The sequence below is a fragment of the Suricata suricatta genome, chromosome 1 (genome assembly GCF_006229205.1).
Source record: "Suricata suricatta isolate VVHF042 chromosome 1, meerkat_22Aug2017_6uvM2_HiC, whole genome shotgun sequence".
Taxonomy (NCBI): Eukaryota; Metazoa; Chordata; class Mammalia; order Carnivora; family Herpestidae; genus Suricata; species Suricata suricatta.
In genome coordinates, this window is record NC_043700.1 from 64,704,275 (window position 1) to 64,729,078 (window position 24,804).

A 24,804-nucleotide genomic window follows, 5' to 3' on the forward strand; every position below is an offset into this window, starting at 1 on the left:
GGGGGGGGGGGGGGGTGTCATCCACATGAAGCAGGTTGTACTAACTTGCAGACAGGATAACTCCCACCCAAACCCTATCCAGTGCATACAGCCCCAATACCTGAATATATCCTAGGACTGGAGGTCCTCTCAGGACTAACATTACCAACTACTGCAGGAGAATTCAAATTGAGGGTGTGCTTGGTCAAACAAATAAGACAAGATGCAAAATGAACACTTGTAATACTACCTGTCTCACAGAGGGTAATGGCAATTAAACAATATCTCCTCCCAGGAAGCCACGAAGAAATCACGGGCACAATTAAGGAATTGGCCAAGGGGGGAATTGTATATGTATAATACTCTGAGCTGTCAGCACAGAACCTAATGTGGGGCGTGAACCCAAGAACCGTGACATCATGACCTGAGCCAAAGCAGATGCTTAACCGAATGAGCCACCCAGGCACCCCAGCCAACAGCACTTTGGAACAACAGCTGTGTGCTACTTGCCCTGCTTTATAGCAAGTAGAAGACATAAACTAAAGGGATCTGAGTAACTCTTCGCATTCAGTATCCCACAGCGGGATACATTCCAAAAGCCCAAGTCAGGCAGTGCCTAAACCAAAACTGGCCAAATGCCATCCCTACTTGCAACAGTGTAGGACCCTGACCAACGCCCCTCTTAGTGAGAAGCTGGACTCCATTCTCAGCCCCATAACTTACATCACCTCTGAAGAGCAGCCATTACGTGACAACAGAACAGAGCCACCAGAGTAGTCATCCTTTGTGCAGGAAGGAGACAGAGCACGCCTGGTACACCGATGGCTCAGCGAGGGGCCCGCCTGTGGCTGGATTGCCACCGCCATCCAGTCTTCAAATGGAAGTGTCTGTATAGACGCCAGCACCAGGCATAGCAGTCACTGGGCCAAGCCTCGAGCAGCGTGAGTGGTGATGCTCCCTGAGCCTGACCCCATGTCATACGCACAGAGAGCTGGACAGTCTACAAGGAACTGACCATAAGGCTTCTCCAATGGGATGCACAAGACTGGGTGGTGGCAGGGCACCCACTCTGGGGCAACAGCATGTGGAACGACATTCTCCAGAGCACACGAAACATGAACATCCCTGTTCACAATGTAAATGCACACACAGCATACATCCCACCTGGTAATCAACAGGCCTCCTTGAAGATATGTCAACACAAGATGTAACCACCTGGCCACATGAGAAGACAGGACATTGAGGATAACGGACCTTGCGGGCCATTGCTAAGAACTGGGGCTAACCTTGGCATTACAAAGACATTGTAACCATCTACTAGCAATGCTCAACCTGCAACCAGCAACAACTATGACCTCTGCCTAGACACACTGGACAGACAGCAAGGGAACAGCACCCTCTTTAGAGATGGCAGAGATGGCATCGGTCCCCTCTCCTTCCCTGATGGCTGCTGTTATTCTTTGGTATGTACTGGCGCCTATTCAGGACTAATGCAAGCCCACCCCAGTAAGCGTGCTAACCAGAAAGCTACTGTCTTTAGTCCAGAACAGCGAGGTGCTGCCTGTAGGGTGCTCACTGAATCAAACAGTAACCAAGGCTCCCACTTTACAGGACATGAAGTGCAAAGTGGACCAACGCTCAAGACATCTGTTGGTATGTGCATCTACCATGCAGTCCCACTGCAGCTGGACTTACGGGATGTGTGAGTGGACTGTCAAAACAACTGCCACAAGAAACCATTCACTGGCCCTCTGGACAAGCCACCTGTCAACAGCTGCAGGACATTAAATAAACAGGTACATTCCAGTTGGTCCAGCGCCTGCACTGTACTCACTCAAGGACCTGATGTCACCTTAAGAATACAAGTAGACAGCAGGCAGTAACAATGTTCACTGCCACAAGGAGAGCCACAAGATAACCTTTTATTGTCATTGCCATATGATCCATCTACAGGGGAACAGATAATTAAACGGCCCTAGAAATGGTAAACAAGTCCATAGTCCTTTTGGACTGATGAAAAATAGGAATAGGACCCAACCATCACCCCATTCCTTCACCCCATTCCAACGAAGGTACACAACCCCAGGCCTCTCATCAAAAAAAGGACATCATCATACACCTTATGGAGCACTGTTATACCCCATCTATCCTTTTCAAGTTTGCCCCATCATGTAACAGAGGGAGGCCAACAACCAGGTACTATAAACCTGGAGCCAAACCAATCAGGGTTGGTACGGTCCCAGAACACCACCACCTCCTTCATTCTGCTAGACAATCATGACTTGCCTCTTCTGGTGCCTACTAAACAGCTTAACTTTTCACCCTTAAATTCTGCACGGGGGGAAAGGGGAGCTATGTGCCTAGGCGACTCAGGTCATGATCTCACGTTCATGGGTCCAAGCCCCGCATTGGGCTCTGTGCTGACTGCCCAGAGCCTGGAGCCTGCTTCAGATTCTGTGTCTCCCTCTCTCTGCGCTTCCCCCACTCATGCTCTGTTTCTGTCTCAATAATAAATAAAAACATAAAAAAATAATTCTGCATAGGGGACCTATTTGCCAATTGGGTCCTGACCATAGCTTCTATAGAGAATAAGACCAACTATTGACTATATAGTAGACTCTCCCTGTTTTTGACTGCAGGCTTCTCCTGGCAAAATGTTTTCTACAGTTGCTTACCCATTTGTGTTCTCCTACTATCTCCTATTAGCTGTGGCCTGCACTGTTGCTGTGGAACCTGGTTGCAATGCACCTCAGCATATGTGGCCCCAGGGACATTTTGAAATAAGAGCATATAAAGAATGTACTGGCCATCCAGGGTATGCCTGGGTGGAGTGTATGGTACATGCTAGAAGACTTGTTTGTACAAGCACACCCCGAATGTCCCTGTTAGTCACTAGCTTGAGAATGTAGAGATCCAGTCCTCCCTCTATATTCCTTTTAAGCAGAACATGTAGAAGAATGTGTTGTTCAACATTCAAGGTCAGGGGCTCCAGGGGTGGCCAACAAAGAGCATCTCCTTTGTAACAAAGAGTGTCTGGAAGGGAGGGCTTTGAGCTCCTTGGAATGCTGGCCATGCAAGCGGGGGAAGGGCTACCAATAGTTGCTAGGTTAAGTTGCTACACTGTGACAACTTGCTGCTGTGGATCCCAGCAGCCGGTGCTCTGTCCAGTCCCCATTCCCGATGCCCTGTATAGAAGTTCCCTCAGTAAACGTATGTCTCCATCACCGTCTCTGGGTCTTTTCTTCAGCCTCCCCAGACTACCACCCGTCCTGGTTTAGAGTCTGCTGGGGTACAGCTACGCACCAGGCTGAACACACTAACATGTGAATAAAACAACACTGATTCATTTGCCCATATCTGGTCTGTCCCGCCAGGAATTTAAGCTCCATGATGGCAAGAGTATCAGTGCTGTATCTCCATGGCTTACAGCAATGTCCAGTACATCGTAGGCACACAATCAATAATGGTTGACTGAATAAATTTAACCCTCAGAAAATCAGAAAATCTTCTATAAGACAATGTTGTAAATAAGTGAAAAAAATACCAAAATTGGTTTTGTCTTTAAACATTGCTGGAGAATGTTTTATAAAAAGCACATTGTTATTCCCTGAATTCTTCAAGAATACACTAAGCATAATTTAGTTGTTCCTTAACGATCTAAAACTGTTTATTTGGGGCACCTGGGTGGCTCAGTCTGTTAAGCATCTGCTTTTCATTGCCTTAGGTCATGATCTCACGGTTCTTGGGACAGAGTCCATGTCAGGCTCCGTGCTGACAGCATGGAGCCTGTTTGATTCTCTCTATCTGCCCGTCCCCCTACTCAGGCATATGCGCTCTCTCTCAAAATAAATAAACATTTAAAAATAAATAAATAACACTGCTATATAACAATAATTACCCTCATCCCTAATGCTAAAGAATATAAATTTATTTGTTTGTTGGTTGGTTTGTTTTAGCAGGCTCCTATTTCTAACACTGAGTCGGCCCAGATAATTGGCCTCCACTCCTAACTATAGCACCCTCTGCCCCTTTGGCAAATATGGTGCTTCTAATATGTGTGGGTTAAGGGAGTAAATATTAGAAAAATAAAATTGTATTGAAAAAATATACAGTTCTTAAGATCTGTAAGCCTATACATTGCATAGAATATGTGATCTTATAGCAACACAATTAACTGCACGGTAATCAACACTCGGAATCACTTATGGCCTACGTATGGCCACAATAATGCACAAAGCTGAACCTTCAGACAAATGAAAGCCTCTCCCATCCCTCACAGTAGAATAATGTTCTATTATTCAATACTGCATAAACAAACTTTCAAAATCTTGATTAAGAGCTGTTTTTCCCCTTAGAATTGCAAAACTCTGTATTATGTGGAAGTCTTAACTGTTCTCTATTAATCCCAGGGATAAAACTTTTATTTATAAAATTCAAAGAAAATTAAATATCTAAATAAGATCTATTTTTCCTAGATGACAGCTATTATAAAACAGTTTATCCAAGTCAATGGGTTTATCTGTCCCTCTTTTTTTGTTATTACTCACACTGATATCCTGATCTTGTTCTAAAAAAGGACTCAAGTTAAATTCAGTTGATGTTTTCCATAAATATCAGAAAGAAATGACTTTTCAACATAAGCAGAATAAGACAAACATCTTAAAGTTCCTTCCCTAGAAGTTCATGCCAACAAACAAAACTGTACAGTCTCTAAAACAGACCTTCTCAGGTGTCAAAAGGCTAAACTATAACATTGAATTAATCCGTTCTTTCTAACCAAAATTTCCCTTTGAAACAGTGGGAAACTGATGGTTCTAAAGCTGGGTGATGGGTTTTTGGGACATCCTTATGCTATTGACTTTTGTAATTTTGAAAATTTCCAGAAGTATTAAAATTTCCCTTGTTCTATTACACAGAGTTCCTGTACCTAATTATTCTATAACCACATACTACAGACATACATTATATAATCAATATATGTAAATGTTATTTAAATATTATTCATGTGTATACACAGGGGAATGTGCCATTTATATTTGCTTATTAACTGCATTCAATCAAATAGCATTACAATTTTTTCTTAGGATAGTTGTCATCAAAAAAAAAAAACACAAAATGAAAGTCAAACACTTGAGAAATTATTCTTAGTTTAATTTGAGCTACCTTCTAAATTCCCAATGGTTTTGCCCTTTCGAATAAAACTTGAATTTTTAAACACTTAACCTGCAATCTACTTTAATTTAAATGATTTTCATTAAAAATTAAATTTTAGAAGTATTCAATCCTCATGACACTTTTTTCAATTAACAACTAAATATGAAATCGACATGCTTGCAAATTAATTAGTGTTTAAAGAGTGAAAGGAAAATACATAGAAAAACTATTCCCTTAATAATTAAAAACTGCTGGTATCAAAACTAGCTATAGTTGGAGCAAACAAAACCTTTTCCTATTTCCTAGCTAGTGTTTATATACAATCCATCTTCCCAAAGTCCCTTATTTTCTGTTTCAGTTAAGGTAAAATCACTGGATTATATGTTTTTGATCTTTTGAATGGAGCCCAGGTAACCATAAATGAGGTTATGTAGCACTGTACAATAGTACCAATAAAATTTTTATATATGTTTCCAAAAAAGGGGCAGTCAACTTAATGCAATAAATATATTACATTCAAAGATCTAAACATACTAACATAATGAACCTAATCATTCTTTGAATGGTTAAAAATGTTCCGGTTTCTTATGTGTCTAAATGCTAACATGTAGATCATTTGCCAGGACAGCAAGTAACATTCCTTTGTTACCAAGTGGTGTTTATTCCTTTAGATGAGGGGGGCGGGGGGGGGGGGTACAGAGGAAGGAAGGGTATCACTATAGTAGAAATGTAAAAAAGTTATTACATGGCGATAAACTTTAAATCCAAGTATAAACACTAGATAAAACAAAGTTTTCATAAGTTATCTTTAATCCTACTTCCTAACTATAATAAATGATCATATAAAATTCCCACATCCCCATTTTTGAGTAATTGTAAAATGACTTACCTAAGTTGGTGTTCTCTCAAGTTTGATAAGGCTTCCATACCATGTAAATAGGAGTATACTATTTCCAGATCCTGTATGAGAAGAAGGACAGAAATTATTAGACTTGTCAGGAAAAAGAGGCTTCTAAAATAAATCACTAAATTTACAGACCAAGTTAAAAAGGTTTTTTTTAATACAAGTATTCTTATACATTAAAAATAACATTATCAAGAGAAGAGTTGAATCACACAAATGTCATCGATTCATCAACCACCTTTGTGATATATACAAGGGTATGAAAATATAAAATAAATTGGCTTAAACTTATGAAAATAAATTCCTTAAAGTTATTCTTCATCACTGATCTTCTGCCTTAAATTTACATCAAAATATCAAATGTAAACTCCTAATTTTAAAGCATAGATATTTGCCAATACTTTGATTAATCATGCTTAGTCAACATAAAATTAATGCATGCTATTTCACGACGACACTTTAAAATGACCATAAATTTGGGGCGCCTAGATGGCTCAGTCGGTTAAGGGTCTGACGTCTGCTCAGGTCATGATCTCACAGTTTGTGGATTCAAGCCCTATATTGGGCTCTGTGCTGACAGCTCAGAGCCTGGAGCCTATGTCAGATTCTGTGCCTCCCTCTCTCTCTCTGCCCTTCCCCAGCTCTAGCTCTCAAGTGTGCTCTCTCTCATAAATAAACATTTAAAAAAATTTAAGTAAACATGAATTCAATTTATTTTCAATTCTTATCACAATGACATTTCTTTTATATATATAAAAATACTTAAGTTTAAATATTTTCTTTAAAAAGTGGGGGACACCTTGGGGTGCCTAAGTGGCTCAGTTGGTTAAGCATCTGACTTCAGCACAGGTCATGATCTCACGGTTCGTGGGTTCCAGCCCCACACTGGGCTCTGTGCTGACAGCTAGCTCAGAGCCTGGAGGCTATCTTCAGATTCTGTGTCTCCCTCTCTCTCTGCCCCTCCCCTGCTCGCATGCTCTCTCTCTCTCAAAAATAAACATTAAAAAAAAAATTTTTTTAAGAGGGGGACATCTTTTTTCTCAATCATACTGTAATACTTAGGAAAAACATTCAAAGCTATTCATGAAAGTTCAGAACAGGTAAAAATTCAAAATCCCATTTATATTCATTTGAATGATATGGTAGCAAGTTATGAATATTTCAAGACTCTAACATCTCTAATATCTAGAATTACAGAGTTCATGGTACAAAGAATATAATGAAGAATTTACTCCTCTCTTAAACCTTAGTTAAAATTTAAAGCAAAAGTATTTTAAGAAACTTGTAAAATTATCCTTTTTGTCTTAAAATAAGAGCTCTATTGAGATAGAACTCACACACTTTTTTTTCCTCCCCAGGAGGCCAGAGCAGCACTGGGCCATGGCACACAGCGGAGCAGGAGGCTGTTTGTACGACCCTCCCGACACCCTCTGAGCTCTGGGCTCTGACACCCACCGCACGCACCCACCTCACTCCAGACTGAAAAGCAGTAGGAAGTGGCTATAGGTGGGCAGGTTCAGAACCCAAGAGAGCGGGGCTGGGGGGCAGGGAGGCAGGGTCTGCTGCCCTGCTCTGACAGGGTAGCTGTGTAAGCTAGAACTCCAAATTCATCATTTTTTAAAGTTTTACTTATTTAAGTAATCTCTACACCCAATGTGGGTCTCAAAGTCACAACAAGATCAATCGTCACATGTTCTTCTGAATGAGCCAGCCAGGTGACCTTCAAAATTGTATGTATCATTTTAAAGTTGAGTAATTTGGTGGTTTGTGTATAATCATCATCACTAATTTCAGAACACTTCAACACCCCAAAAAGCAACTCCATATATTCACCATTCCCTCTACGCCTAACTCCTGGCAACCACTCATCTACTTCATTTCTATGGATTTGCCTATTATGAACATTTCACATAAAAGGAGTGTACACCTTTGTGTGTGGCTTCTTTCACTTAGCACAATATTTACCAGGTCCATCTATGTTGTAAACATGTGTCACTGCTCTCCCCTTGTAATGCCAAATAATATTCCATTGTGGAGATGTACCATATTATTTATGCATTCATCAGTGGGTGAATATTTGGATTTTTTCTGCTTCACGGATGCAATTCACAATGCTGTTATGAGCTTTCATTTGTAAGTTTTTGTTTAAACACCTGTTTTCAGTCCACATGGGTATACACTTATGAATGGAACTGCTGGTTCATACAGTAACTCTATGTTTAATTTTTTAAGGAACTGCCAAATTGTTTTTCTTAAATGGCTACATCATTTATAATCCCATCAGCAATGTACAAGGGCTCCAATTTCTCCACATACATCCTTGTCAATACTTACTATTGTCTATCTTTTTAATTCTAGCCCTCCTACTTGGGTTGGAGTGGTATCTAGCTGTGGTGTTGATTTTCATTTCACTTCATGACTAACGATGCTGAGCATTTTTCATGGGGTTTGGTTTTGGGTTTTTTTTTTTTTTGGTCATTTATATAACTTCTTTGGATAAATGTTTAATTTTTCTGTTCAATTTTTAATGGGTTGTCTTTTTATTATTGAATTTTAAAAATTCTTTATGTTTCCTGGATAGAAGGCCTTTATCACATACATAATTTGCAAATATTTTCTCCAATTCTACAGGCTTTGTATTTTTTCATTTTCTTATACGGTGCTTTTATTTTTAAGTTTATTTATTTTGAGAGAGAGATGGAGCGCAGAGTATGTGAGCAGGGGAGAGACAGAAAGAGAGGATTCCAAGCAAGCTCTGCACTGTCAGCATGGGGCTCAAAGCCACAAAGCAGAGCTGAAACCAAGAGTCGGACACTTAACTGACTGCACCACGCAGGCATCCCTAGATGGTGCCTTTAGGAACACAAAGTTAATTAATTTTGAAAAGTCCAATTTATCTATTTTCTCTTTTGTTGTGTGTACTTTTAGAGTCATATGTAATGAGATGCTTGGATGGCTTAGTCAGTTAGAATCCAACTTTGGCTCAGGTCATGATCTCACAGCTCATGAGCTTGAACCCCACGGTGGGTTCTGTGCTGACAACTCAGAGCCTGGAGTCTGCTTCAGATTCTGTGGCCCTCTCTCAGTCAATCAATCTCTCTCTCTCTCTCTCTCTCGCTCTCTCTCTCCCCCCCCACCCCTACCCTGCTCATACTCTGTCTTTCTCAAAAATAAATAAACATTAAAAACAATTTTTTAAAGAAGAGTCATATGTAAGAAACCACTACTTAATCCAAGGTCACAAAGATTTACTAACACATTTTCTTCTAAGAGTTCTTACATCTGTGGTTCATTTCTGAGTTATTTTTGTAGTGAGCTAAGTGTCCAACTTTGTTCTTTTGCACCTGGATATCCAGCTGTCCCACTACCCTGTGTTGAAAAGACTATTTGTTCCCTTTCAAATTGTATTAGTACCTTTGTTGAAGATCAACTAACCACAAATACAAGGATTTGTGGACTCTCAATTTTATTGACAGGAAAGGAACTACATTGTATCATCACTACATGACCAAATTAAAAAGTAGTTCTTTCTGTATGTATGTCACTGCATAAATAAAACATTTGCAGCTCACATCGTCATGATGTTTTCTCGGAAGTAAGTTTAAACGTGTCACTCAAGCCATACACAATCAGGGAATCCGATGCAACTGTTTCATGTGAGTATTTCAGACACATAACTAGACTATAAACTTCTTGAGTTCAATTCAGTTCTTGAAATGAATTCAATGATTATATCCAGAGTTCCTCTATTACTCTTAGAAGAAGTCATCTTAAAAGAAACTTGTTTTAAATGGTTTATGTCACAAGGAGCTTATAAAACCCAAGAGCAGACATCATTATTTTACATAAAGCTATTAAATGGAAGACAATATTATCTAGCTCGAATCTGATGGCTCTGCAGATACATTATAACTCAACTGGAGGTCTCTTCACTGTAACAGAAGGAATGGTAAGAAATGATGTCTAGATGGTAGGCAACAATCAAATAAATTTGATGTTTCACTGTGCAATATGGACACAACCATCACAGATTTGGGTAGGCAGGAAAAGCAGAAAAGTTTTGGAAAAGGCATCAGGAACAGTCTGTTCTCGGACTCTGAGGAATGAAACAACACTGACAAAAGATGAACAAAAGAAATGCAAACTGAAGGAAAGACTATGGCTAAGCTTTTCTTCAATACAGAGTCTAGTAGCCAAATGTTAGGTCTACCGATGATCAGGGGTTGAAAGTAGGGTAAATAATGCTGAAAAGACAAAAATGAAGACAAGCTCTCTTATCGTCTCCTAGGAGCAAAATGGACCAAGCAACACTTTGAAATAGGTGACTATGGCCTTTTGGATCTTCCTAGGCATTTTTTCCTACCATCCCTCCAGGTGTCCAATGACCTCACATTACCCAAACCCCATTTGGAAGCATCAATGCTCTGGTCTAAAAATTAGACGCCTAAAAATTAAAATTAAATCTGAACACAAATGTGATGTGAGTGATTAGTGGGGTCCCTTGAATCTTCTGTGAGGAACTGTCTGCCTCCATTTGCATATCTATAGTCCAAATAAATCTATAAATAATAGATTTCAGGCAGCCCAACCAAAAGAAATGAAAAATATCAGCAAAGGGAAGAAGATACAGTGGTCATGAGAGTTCAGGAGAAGCAACCCAGCTCTGCCCAGGAGCCACCTCCACCCTCTTCCTTGCCCCTTAGAGGTCACCCCTAAGGGCTCTGCCTTCACTCTTCACTTGTAAGTTTTAACCCTTATTTCCCTTTAATAAAATAATCTATGAATTGGCACGGAATTGCCTTTAGCCAGCAAAGAAGCATAAAGACAAAAGGGTGAGGTGCTGAGGGAGATTAGCTCAACCTGAAATCTGCAAACCTCAGCGAGAACCAGACAGCTTGCTGCATCACAGGGCAAGGGCTTTCTCCTAAGATACACAAGGAAACGTATAGCCTTCAGGGAATTACATTCCTGGATGATACATTTCTTTCTCTATACAAATAGACATTCACAGAGTGAAGTGATGTTTCAACAAACTTGACTACAGAGGAACAAATGCTGGAGCATTAAATCACCTCAAGTGTGCCACCTGGCATTTCCGTCCAGGACCATGATATGCACACTGAGAGCACCCAGCTGCACCTCCAAGACAAACAAAACTCACAGGGCTATTTTAAAGGACCCTTAAAACACGTAAGCTATTTTCCCCCAAACTTTTCTAGTCTTGAATACAAACAGGATGATGTTGCTCTAACCAGGAAGCAGCATTTTTTTGGAACAATAAGCCTTTCCTTCTACCCTAGGAAGGACATCCTCTTTTCAAAAATAGATGCAATTTGAAAGCAGATTCGGTGACTGTAAAACCACAGTCACCCAATAGACAAGAAATGACAGGTCGATTAGAATGCAGTTTTCCATGAAAAGAAACAAACAAAACTTTTGCCCCAAACATAAACCATGTATCACAACCCAAAAGCATTCTCTAATTGTTCACAACCTAACCAACCCTCTTGTTCAAGCTATAAACAGAGCACAGGCCTACTAGGAAAGAAGTCAGAGGGAAAGTTTTCTGCATCTTGCTCTTTCCCTAATATCTCCTTAGAGACTCATTCAGAATATAATTGGCCTCACAGCAAACTTATAAGCATTTGAAACTAGCTTTTAATTTCACTTGTTCGCCAGCATCAGGGATTCACCAACAACTTAAATATATTTTAATGCAATCTTTGGAGATCTGAGAGAAGAGAACTCTTCTTCTACCTCCTTTCCCACAGCCTCCTCCTTTCCTCTAGAGATTCTTTGTAAACAAGGGGGGGTGGGGGGACTGGTGGTATTTTGCACAGCACTATGAAAATATTTATGCACATTTTTCCTTTAAAATGAGTTGTTTGTATGTTTTATATATGAAACTATATATTTAATTTTTTAAGATTTTATTTTTAAGTAACTCTACACCCAACATGAGCCTCGAACTCACAACCCCAAGATCAAGAATTGAAAGCTCCACTGACTGAGCCAGCGAGGTGTCCAGGCATCCCTAAAAGCTGTGTTTTTAAACAATAATCAGTAAAGGGAGTCAAAGGGTATGACTTTCCAGTTATAAGATCAATTTAAAAAAAAACAATAAAGTTGTTTCCTTTAAAAACACTGTATCTCAATCATCAAAGAAACTAAGGCCAAGACTGGGCTACAGTTAAGCAGGTCTATGGAGACCTGAGTGGTAAATGTCTACAGATTTAAACATAAATAGAAAGAGAAAAGGGTACCTTGCTAAGTGACATCAGGTCTCAGGACCAGAAATTATATAGACACTGATTTATCCTCCCTTGCAAAGGCAAAAAAAGATCATTTATCCTTGTAGGCTAAAGATCACTAATAAGGAATTAGAGGGCTATGTCTTGAACATCATTAATAATAAGGTTAAAAGCTAGAATATTCAAGGCTCAAACTCATGTCTACAGCCAAATGGGAGAGACGGCAGAAAAGATGGGAAGCCTGCAAGTCTCACTGTGTCTGCTGACGTGGCAGTTAAGCTAAAAAGCTTTATCTGGAAGTTTCTCAATAAACTTCCAAATATAAAATATATAAAACTATCTAAGAAGAGGGGGTGCCTGGATGATGGCTCAGGACATGATCTTATGATTTGTGGACTCAAGCCCTGCATCGGGCTGTCTACTGTCAGCACAGAGCCTGCTGTGGATCTTCTGTCTTCCTCTATCTCTGCCCCTTCACGGCTCATATTCTTTCTCTCCCTCTCTCAAAAGTCAATAAACATTAAAGAAAAGAAAAGAAAGGAAAGGAAAAGGAAAAGGAAAGAAACAAAACAAAGCTGCAGCGCCTGGGTGGCTCAGTTGGTTAAGCATCTGACTTCAGCTCGGGTCATGATCTCACAGGTTGTGAATTCAGCACAGAGCCTGCTTCAGATCCTCTGTCTCCCGCTCTCGCTCTGGTCCTCCCCTGGTCACTCTCACTCTCTCCCTCTCTCAAAAATAAACAAACTTTAAAGGAAAAAACTATCTAAAAAGGATAACAGAAAGAACATAGGTTTTGGTGTCAAATTGAGCAGAGTTCACATCCTCATGTCCATCACTCCCAAGATGTGTGACCCTGGCTGTTTTAGAGACTGTATTTGCAAAACAAAGTAAACAATATCTACTTGGTTAGGCTGTGTGGCTAGTGATGTATAATTTCAAAACAACACTTGGCACATATAGACTCTTGAAAAATGGTCTTAATTAGTTGATGATTTTATTAACTATGAGATCCGAAACAAGCACAGCGTAACTACAAGAATATAAAATTTAAAATATTCCTGGAATGTGTATATATATCAGAATTTTTACAAATTAATGCATCCTTTTCATATATGAGTATCTCTAGCCAAAAAAATCAAAATAAAGTCAAATGAACTATTTATAAAACATATAAAGGGTCCTTTAAATTGTCTGCTTTATAAATCCTGATTTTTACATCTGGCTTGGTTGGCAGAAGATGTCTATTATCTCCAGAGAACCTAGCTGTGCACTATCCCTAGCATGGCTCATTCAAACCTCCTCCTTCCTAAGCTCCCCAGGAGGGTTTCTGAATGAAGTTCAAACACCAACAATCTCTTGTTCCCTTTCCATACAAATGACCAACAATCCCTGGGTCCCTCAAAAAGTTCCTCAAAACCCCACTCCCTTTCCTCTCACCCTAGTGAAAAACGTGTTTCCAAGACCCCATTTTGCCCAGGCAGTGTGGGCTTCCTTTCTGGGCCACTAAAAGTCTTACTGCCTGTGTCACTCACGTGTGGTCCTTCACCTGTGTGCCCTGTGCAGCCACTTTACTTTCAAGGGTTTACCTTTTGTCTCAATTAGAGAATAAGTACCTTGACCAAAGTCACATTGTTCTCTTTTATTACATCTTTTTTCTCAGCTGTATCAAGCAACAGACTGTGGGCACACTAGATGCAAAGAAAGGAAAAGGCAACTTTCCTGTCTGGGGGGGGGCGGGTGGTATTTGAGACCCTAAAGTGAATATTCCTGAGAATACCAGTGAAAGAAGGAGAAAACCGTGCTTTCAGTCTTGGGTGTTCAGAGCCATGGGAAACTCCGATCTGTATAATCCAAGACAATACTGTAAATGGCCACAAGGTGGCAGACCAGACCAACAGTCCTTTCCCATGACAGGGAATCGCAGTCTTTGGTCAAGCACACTTCCATTATACACATACTTAAGAGACTGGAGTGTTTAAAGCATTCCTCAAGATCATCTGAGGGGCGCCTGGTGGCTCAGTCGGTTAAGCTTCCGATTTCAGCTCAGGTCATGATCTCACGGTTCATGGGTTTGTTCCAGCCCCACGTCAGGCTCCTCTGGCTCAGAACCTGGAGCCTGTTTCGGATTCTGTGTCTCTTTCTCTCTCTCTGCCCCTCCCCTGTTCATGTCTCTCTCTCTCTCAAAAACAAATAAATGTAAAAAATTTTTTTTTAAATCATCTGAGAAAATATGACAAGTCCTTTCTCTTCATGCCCCTAATGAAAAGGAGAGAAAAGAGAGGACAAATCCATCAGCACACCAATTAAAATCATTTAATTCCCAGAGCACCTGGGTGGCTCAGTTGGTTAAGCGTCAGACTTGTGTTCAGGTAATGATCTACAGTTCTCGTGAGTTCGAGCCCCTCCTCAGGCTCTATTCTGACAGCTCAGAGCCTGGAGCCTGCTTCTGTGTCTCCCTCTCCCTCAAAAATAAACATTAAAAAAAATCATTTCATTCCAATCATCCTATTTTAAAGCAGCTTCCCCACCCCACACATCATAGTAAAGCCACAGAAGGACACCTGGGTGGATCCTGACTTCCTGACTTCAGCTCAGGCAGGATCCAACCCTGCGACAGGCTCTGCGCTGACAGTATAGACCCTACTTGGGATTCTCTCTCTCCCTCTCTCTCTGCCCCTCCCCTAAATTCTCTCTCTCCCCCCCCTTCTTTCTCTCTCTCTAAATAAATAAACTTTTTAAAAAAATGAAAGTGTTTCAAACAAAAAAATGTCAAATCACAACACTGCTGAAATGTTCTGTGCCTCCAAGTCCTTCATATTCCAGTTACACCATCACATGCTTCAGGAAAATGTAGGAAAAAAGCTCCATGGTGAAGTATAGGATTTTCAGTAAAATTCTTAAATATGTTATTAAACAGCAATTTCAACCTTAAATCAGATGACGACTGTTTCTGAGCCTACTAATTTATTCCTGAAAGGAAACAATCTCCCAGAATTGTAGTTTTATTCAAATTCACATGTTAAAACCCAGGGAAATTAAGCTATTGGCCATCTCTGACACAGCCGGGATATACTTTTCCAGCTTCAGGTTCTTCAACACTGTATCTTACAAGATACATGCACAAGGAATTCTGGAAGTAAAAGGTACAGATTCAAGCTATTCTGTTTGCCAAGGATTTCCTCGGGTATTTTCCCCTGAAGAAAGCATCACTTATATCTTTAAAAAAAGAGAGTTTTTGAACAGTTGCTAAATTTGAGACAAAAGTAGTTACAAAGTCACTGCCTCCTGAATTAACAATGACAGTTACAAGACAGACATCCAGGTTCGAAGAAACACACACGAATCACCCATGCCTCCTCTACTCTAGGCTGTTGGCCGGGGCCTCGAGGGCAGAGGAGGTTCCTTGGAGAAGGTAGAAAAGTTGAAGGCAGAGAAGTTCTTCATGAATCCTAAGACACAGAGGAAAGGTCGCATCCTATCCTCAAAGAGTTGATCTCTTACTGAAAACGCAAGGGTTAAAAGACACAGCAACAACAGACAACACGAGGCAGTGTTTATGATAACTAAGAGAGCAGTATGCCGAACACCTGAGAGCACATGCTGCCCCCTACGTTCCTGGTCAGATCCTCGGGTGAAAAACACCCATCGAAACAACTAACTTTCATTTGTGAAGCTTAAAATTTCTCATTAGAAAAATCAACAACTTAGTTGTAACTAAAAACTCATCTTGCAAACAAATGAGAAAAATATGAAGTGTCTAAGCCAGTCCACAATTCCTGTTTTCAAGAGTCTGTATAAATACTCCCCCTTCAGAACAATGCATTACCACCAAGTGCATAGCTTCCCAGAATTCACAACTCCTAAGCAGCAGAAACAAAATATTTCGTCATTTTAAAGTATCTTACTTTAATTTCTCAGAGTGCAAAATTCTGTAGTCAAATTTGAATTTCACATGTACAGATTAACATACTAGAAAATGATTTGCAGTGAATTTACTGCTGGCCTGATTTTTGCTCTCCATGATTAAGCTAGCAGGCAGTGAATGACTGACTACTTTTAAGTTAACATTTAAACATCTGATTAAGTACAACAACCAAAAGGTCAATCAGCTGTACACAAGCAAGGGCACGTACGAGCACACACACACACACACACACACGCGTGCGCGCACACACACACATGCGCATGCACACACACACTGCTCTAATAAAATAATCCCTGGACTATCATTCATTTCAATTAAAAAAAATTAACAAGGGGGGCACCTGGGTGGCACAGTCGATTATGCACCCAACTCTTGATCTCAGCTCAGGTCATGATCTCACAGTTCATGAGTTCCAGCCCCATATGGGGCTCTGTATTGATGGTGCAGGAAGCCTGCTTGGGATTTGGTCTCTCCTCCTCTCTGGCCCTCCCCTGCTTGTGCTTTCTCTCTCTCTCAAAATAAAATAAATTTATTAAAAAAAAAAAAAAATCAACCAAACATACGCCCCCCTCCCCAACTCTCCTCTAACAACTCATCTCCTGCAGGTCTGGCTCTGGCAGACCCTGTGGACCCCTGGAGAGTCGAGATGGGCAGAGGAAAGTAGACACACGCCACTCCGCCAAGCCAAGCCACTCCGCCAAACGTAAACTCTACAACAAGGGGCCCTAGAGTCTACAAAATTCACCCTCAGGATGCCTCAAGTTTCAAATTCCAACCTAATTCCAGAGGCTCAACTAACAGTACTTATTTTGAAGGATTCACTATACAAATGTCAATATCCTTACAGCAGTTGAGTTTGACGGTCCTCACATAATAAAAGCAAAGAACAGGTCACTGAGGACACAGGTTCTTTATTGCCTCTTAGCAGAAAGGAAGAGCTTCTGAATGGAAGCAAGTTTAAATATAGAAAACTTCACTGTTGCCATTTTTCTAGGACAAAAGACAAAAATAATTTGACATCTGTTTTTCCCATCTTGAATGTTTTACTGAGGAGGCAACCACCAATATTATGCTATTTCTCAAACTTTTCTATTTCTCAAGAGAACAGAAGAAGCAAATGAGAATTCTACATATGTAATTAAAGCCTCCTAACTTCATCAGTCAGAAATTAACTAAATGCTAAAAAATTTTAGGTGCTGCTCAAAGTTCAGATCTGTCCATAAAAGGTAAAGTGGCAGGAAGGGGGACGTTTAAGGGGTAGCAGTGGCAGTTGCAGAAAAACAAGTATATTATTCAATTATAGAAAAGAATTAGAAAAATAAATATATATGTTATGTATATTACACATATATAAAACTTGAATCAAGTGCCCCACTAAAAGAGATAGCATGTCATGCTCTCTGAAGCATCCCACATTTCAATCATGTTTTGAACTGTTTTTGGATGCTAAAATCGAACATCTTTACTTATCCTACTATATTGCTTTACTTCCCCCAATTGTCCAAGGTGTACCATGAATGTAAGCGTGACAGCTTCAATTTGCGCATGTGTGCATTTGATTTATATGACGGACTCCGTGACGTTCATAAACAAACAAATGTGGCCCTCATAACAGCAATGCTCTGACATCAACACAAACATACATACACACACCCGAGAAGCCACGGGGGCTTTGTTACCCAGATTCTCCAGATGGATGCAAAGACCTCTTCTGTGGCAACAGTGACTGTCCTGTGTAATCAGTTACTGCAGAGAAGCCATCACAACCAGAAAGGAGGAGGAGGCAGAAAGGTGGGAAGATGGCTCCCGGCTCCACATTTCCTAAAATACATGTTCACAATCTAGATGGCGTGCCACTTCAGAGCCAGGGTTATAAAGGGTAGATGGGTTTCTCCAGCAGCCACTGCGTCCTAGAACTAGAGGATCCATATAGGAAGAAGGAAAAGGAAGCTGTACAATTTCCCTTTCATGGAAATGGACAAATTTCAAAGAACAGTGAGAAGGTTTCAAATGAAGGTCCACAGGAAATTTTTGTGAGTAAGTGGCAAGAGGAGAAAATAAGGACAATGTAGTGAGACTCTTGATGAGTTAAATATATTCCATTCAAAGAGCTCTCCTTTATGTTAGGATCATAATTATATATGCACGTGTGTGTATATATATTTTGAAATTAAATAATCTAAGGCCAGTGGTGCTACAATGGAGGAGACATCAGTAATTTTCCAAAATTTGTCAAGCTACAGAGAACTCCTGGCAACATGCTTAAAACAGTATTTTAGGTGTTTTGTTTTTGTCTTCTTACTTAGATAATTTCTGGATTTAAAGTAAGATACAATGCTGTAACACTCCAGTAAGTAGATAGCCAAAAAGGAGTGGCTGGATGTGAAAAGTAACAAATCTTAAATACACCTCATATTCTTTCTAATACAAATGAAGACTTCTACTTAGCCCAAACTTCAACGCAGGTTGAGGGGAAGGAGGATCCCACATCTGTTTAGATGTTATCCCTTCCCTTCCTTCGCAGTTCCCAGGCACTGACAAAACTGAACACGTGCTCTGAGCGAGCACGTCCTCTTGGAGGACAGAGGCCAGAACAGCACGCCTCTGGTCCTCAGAGACACATCTGTCCTGTTAAGACAGATAGATATAACATCCTCACAAACAGCTATAATGCAGAACAGAAATTCACTTGTAAGTCAAAGTGTCAGAAGACGCGTTTTCTTATTCCCAAATTCAACAAATGCTTTCTGTCGCTCTACCACTGCTTCCACGCAGTATCAGAACTTCTAAACCATATCACATATTTTCTTCTCCCGTAGGCTCCTGAACCTTAAACTACATATTGAGAATTAATTAGGCGAATCAGTCAGTTAGGCATCTGACTCTTGATTTTGGCTCAGGTCATGATCTCAAGGTTCATAGGATGGGGCCCAGTGGGCTCTTATTTAAAAAAAAGATTTTTTTAAATAAGAGAATGAATTATGCCAGAAATCTTAAATACCTAGAACCTCACTCTTTCAATTGACAAATTGTAATTGAGTACCTGCTATGCATAAGGAAATGTGAATGGATCCTTTTTCTTCCCCGAAGTCAGGGGCAGACTTGCAGAGAGGGGGGAGGGGCAGAGAGAGAGGGAGAGAGGAAATGCAAGGCTCAAACCCACCAATCCCGTGATCATGACCTGAGCTAAAATCAAGAGTCAAATACTTAACTGACTGAGCCACCCAAACGCCAGATGGGTTCTACATTTAGCATCAAGTCCTTTTACCAATACAGAAAAAGTATCATTTCCAAAGAGTATGCTTATTGAGTTACTTAAATTTATTACAGCTCAGTAATAAAATATTCAGCAATGCCTTAAAACTACAAATAAACTTAACATGACTCTGGGGATAAAATCCAACTTAGCAGAACCACCAGCAATGCTAAACATGCTTGGGACCCCACCTTCCACTGCCCTGGCACCTTGTCTGCTGTGGAGGCCAAGGGTCAACTGTAAGGAACTGAGGAGAAGAAAAAAAAAAAAAAAAAAAAAAAAAAACAAGGGAGGGCCAGGGACCTAATCACTTCCTCTCTAGTCACTGACCACTCTCTGTTACTCACAGACATGGTCTAGCTATTTGAACGCTGCATAAGCTGTATGTGCTTTCAGAACATTTGTATGCACATTCTTTTGAATAGTACCATTAGTAGTAATTTAGGGATATTTGGCTTTTGAAAACATCCAACATTTACCCAGGACTAGGCCTAGTGAACAAGTGGGTTATTTAAGCCCAAGCAGGTTCAAAAATAACATGCAATTTTATGAGGTAACAAGGTAACTTCCTTATAGGATTCACTAAGCAACTCTGATAATAATACTGAGTTAGCGTCTAAAAATGTTTTGAACAGCAACAAGGTTTTTTATAAAAACTGTTATTACTTGGAAAAGTAACAAATTTTAAAGATAATACTTTTGTAGACAGATAATCCCCCGCCTTATTTTAAATTTGACTTCACTATAGCTGATTCTCAGCTGATGCTTTTTTGGTAGAAAAAAAGTTAGTACATCAAAATCAAACAACGTAATTATGGAACTAAATCTACTGTATTCCATCACTTGAACATACATGTCATTTAACCCTCCTTGACGCTAAAATATATGGCAGGTGACACTAACTGTTCTATTTCCTATTCTTCTGGAATCAGTGCACTATTTCATTTATAAAAGTACATATTAGATGCCATTGAGGCGATCCCCACATAACCTGTCCAAACCGGTGCTTCGTCATCACCGGGAGGAGTCTACCAAACACACAGGGACTACCCAGGAGGCCAACTGCCTTAGGCTAGAAGATTCCGTGCAAAAAATGTGAAATGCACAGAAAAGTGCAGTAGACCAGCAAACCCCTCCTCACAATCCTCCTACCACCACCACCCAAACATTCATGTTCATCCTGCCTTTAGTATCATTATCCTGAGCAAAAACTAAATTTTTATAAATTAAAAAAGAAGAGAAAAAAACAGTACTTTTCCTTCATCACTGTTTATGTCTTTTCTGGTACTGGTAAGTCATTCAAGCATAAAACAACAGCACACACCCAGATTTTTAAACTACTAACATTGTGTTCTCTGTATCATTTTCCATTCTTTCCTTAGAAATGAACAAGTTTCCCACTTTGGAAAATCTTCACCTGACCCTTCCCAAATCCTCTACAGCAACAGCTTTGTTTCTTAGCCAAGACTGTGGAATGAGAGGTACATCCCTTTTGTCCAGTTTCTCAACTATCCAGTTATTGTATAACCTTTTGGAATCTGATCTGTGCCCTTAAGTTGCAAGTCCTTTCTCCAAGAGCACCAATAATCTGTCTAAACCAAGTTAATTTTCTCTTTTTCCCCTGCACTGAGCACTCTAGCAGATGCTAAGGATACACTTGTATACAAAGCAGACAAACAAAACCCCCGTCCTTGTGGATATTACAGTCTAGTGGGAAGAACTGCATGAGCAAAGTGTAAAAACTGTTGATTATGAATAAGCAGTAAAAAGAAAAAATAACAAAGGGAAGAGGAGTATGAAGGGTCATGAAAGGTGGCCTGTGCTGATCACTCCCTCCCCCATGGGTCTCCCAGGGCCCCTCCAGGGCCTCTGCAGGTTGCACCAAGTCTCTCCAAGGTGAGTACCCCATGGCTGGTCTCTGAACCTCATTCTTCTTAAAAGGTCCTTTCACTTAGAAATCACATCAGCTCCAGCCTATCTTTACAAGTGACCTCACTCACCAGCTGATTAGTTACCATCGAGGCTGCTGGACACTGCTTAAAACGGTAACCAAGTCCACACTAACCTTCCCCTACCTAAACCTTCCAATTCCTCCTCTTCTGCCACTGGTACCCGTGCCCCAGCTGCTCCCGGGAAACCCTGGCAAGTTCTCCCCAGTCTAGAGCCACTACTGTAGCAGATCTTTTCTCCTTTTTCACACAGTTAGTTTTTTCAAATCCAAGTAAGTCTCCTGTCATACTTTTTTTTTTTTCATTCTACTTTAAATGGCATGGACAGGTTTAGACCATCCCCGCTTTCATCATGCATAACGTAAGGGACTCCAAACAGTTGTTTAGGCCATCCCACTTCCCTGGTAAGAAGCTTCCAGCCATCACTGAACTTCAGGTGTATCACATCTGCGTGCAGTGCTCCTACTCCTGCACCTGTGGTCCTTTCCCCTCTCCCGCTGCTCCATCCTCTACTCAGGTTGCTCTGCTGCCCAGCAGCAGGCTGTGAAAGTTGCACACCTCCTACTGCCTGGCACATACCCAGCGCACAATCCAATCTGATGGGCATCTCCGCTAATGTCCTCTGAGAAGCCTTTCCACACCACTCTACCATGCTCTTCCTTCCCCTCATATCCTAAATATTTATTAGCCCATCATTCATAAGTAACTTACCATACGTTCATTTATATTATTGGTATTTTTTAACATATATATATGGAATATCTCTGGGAGTAAGTCAATACAGGCAATACTCAATAAAGACCTTCTCTCTCAGAGAGGTGCCGCATCTTGTACTTCTTTCTCCCCATAATCCCCAGGAAATGTCTAGAATTACTGAAATCCAGAATCTGAGTAGCAGAGAGCTCTACACCTAGTAGGTCCATTAAATTTCACAGTTTAACTATTCCTGAGACAGAGAGAAACAGATCCCAATGCAGAAGGTAAGTAGGAAAGTGCGTCTGGTCACTTACCTGTGAATCAACACATCTTTCCTGGAGAAGCACTCAGCCCTCTCACCCAGCAGCCGTCCACCTCCACCGCACCTCACTGCCTGAGCTTCTAAAGAGGGGTTTTGGGTTCTAATAGAGGTCTCTGCTCTTTTCCTCACATCTTTAGAGGACTAATCCACATTTGGCCAATTCCTACTTCTGATTATGTCTCTTTAATTCTTTTGGGTTTTTTTTCTTTTATCCCACGATTTTTGTTCAAATCTAATACAATATACATTGTTTACACAGTTTGTTAAATGTCTGACATGCTAAAATAGAAATACCTGTGCTTCTCTACTCAATCTGACATGAACTCTTCACTAATGATAATTTGAGTTTGAAAACCTTTACGCAAAGAGAAGACACATTAAATTCTATGCATGTATACATACAAAATATGTAGAAAGTCATCGCCAAAACAGACTTGAATTGTATGTTTTCCTGAGTTAAAAATGCACTGATTCTAAAATAGCAGTGGTACAAGGAAGAATCACAACTCTGTACCAGGTGGCCTATTCTAGACGTACCAGTCAAGGCAACACTACTTTAAACAAGACTCCTTTATAAGTCATCATTTAATTAATATCCAAGTACCCTGAGAGCCAATAATAGTTCAACAAACCAGCTGGAAATCCAATATCAGATATAATTACTCTCAGCTGGCTTTATTCAACTGATGTCATATTAAATAAACTTATCCCACAGACCTTTTCCCCTCCCCCCAAGGGAAAAAAGTCCTTCAAGAAGCATAGAAGGCTCTTTGTGCTGAGTTTTCTTTTTTTAAGTTTGCAGAATATATTCCAATATTAAAGAATTTCAGCAAGAGTACATAATATTAAAGATTTTCAGTAGAGCACATTGTTATTTTTTGTACTATTCTCTGTGCTTGGGAGCTTTGCTTTCCTTAAGACAGATACAAAAATAACAAAATGGACTAAGTCACAAAATACGACAAACATCTGTATTTTATGACCTGGCATTCAGTTTACAGTTTCAATATCAAGCTCTATCTGTAATTTTTGTAGAGATGTCATGTCTCAACAGCTTAGTAATATGAATTATCAAACAAAAATATTGGTTTCAAACCTGTTTTTAAGACATTATTTAAAACATTTTACTAAATTGTACCGCCCATGGTGTATGAAGAGTAACTTCTTTATCAACAGTAACTACTACCCATTACATGCTCAGTATTGTGCTGTATGTTCTACATCTATTGTCTCTAATTTCCATAACGATCTCACATGTAGATACTTTACATCTAATAATTACCAAGCCAAAAGAAATCAAATATCGTTTTTAAACTGCTTGCCCGCCACAAACATGCACACGCAAAATCAGACTCTATAGTATGCAAGCTTATTATATTTATGCCACAGTAGAATTTTTAAATCCCAAATATTCTAATATTCATTTCTTTCATTCATTCAAATACATTCTCATATTCATATTCTCTCCCCATCTTCCTCACTCTCCTCCTTAAGAAAAAAAAAGAGACAAAGAGAGAAAAGAAAGAAGGAAGAAAGGAATTAATTATGGGTAGTTATACATGTAATGGTTAACTAACCAGAAAACTTAAAACTCGTATTTCATGGAACTTCACAATTAGTCCTGGTGTTGTGTCATATATGATCTAACCATTCAATAATCACCTTTCCAGAAAGCTAAAGTTAAGTGCATATTCAGGAGCAGCAATTTAGAAATACACAAGTCCAATCATGACATATCACTTGTTTTAAAAGTTTGCAATTTATATACCTTGATACAAACCAATGTAATATTAATTATACTATAAGCAACTGCCACCCTTCAGAGCCTAAGATTCTAACTGTGGTCATTTTATCTGTACTCCTATTTCTTCACACAATCTAACGTAATTTCCACTGCTGTAATATGTCCACTTTTTTTTTTTTTTCTGATCCTCTTTGACTTTTCAGTATATCCATCTTGGCATCTTTCTAAACTATACAGCATCTAGCCTATAGTATGTCCTCTATTAAAATACACTGAGGCAATGAATAATTTTTTCCCAGTGCACTGCAAAAAGTAATTCTCATTTTATGTGCACCAAATTATTGCAACAGATTAATTTTAATACAGAATTTTCTTGGATTGCCCTAAATACTTCTACTGGATTGAGTTACATTTACGAATTTTAAGAATGGTGAATTTGAACATAATTTTTAACCAGATCTTTTATTTTTACATGAAAGACCAAATTATTTTTTGCAATATGTAATGTAAAAAAAAGGGGGGGGGACTTAAGCAGCATGATTCACAATAGTCAAGGTATGGAAACAATCTAAGTGTTTGGAGATGGATTAATGGATCATGAAAATGTGGTATATTTAGGGCGCC

At 39.8% G+C, this 24,804-nt stretch overlaps 1 protein-coding gene across 7 annotated transcripts in view; it reads right to left on the bottom strand.

Annotated features, from left to right (window-relative positions):
- Window positions 1-24,804, bottom strand: part of RAPGEF2 (Rap guanine nucleotide exchange factor 2) — a 252,639-nt gene that overhangs the window by 173,088 nt on the left and 54,747 nt on the right. For all 7 annotated transcript variants that reach the window (XM_029939372.1, XM_029939328.1, XM_029939338.1 and 4 more), the window contains exon 2: window positions 6,023-6,093. In XM_029939372.1, coding sequence (XP_029795232.1) covers window positions 6,023-6,093 — 71 coding nt within the window. The remainder of the gene's footprint in view (window positions 1-6,022; window positions 6,094-24,804) is intronic.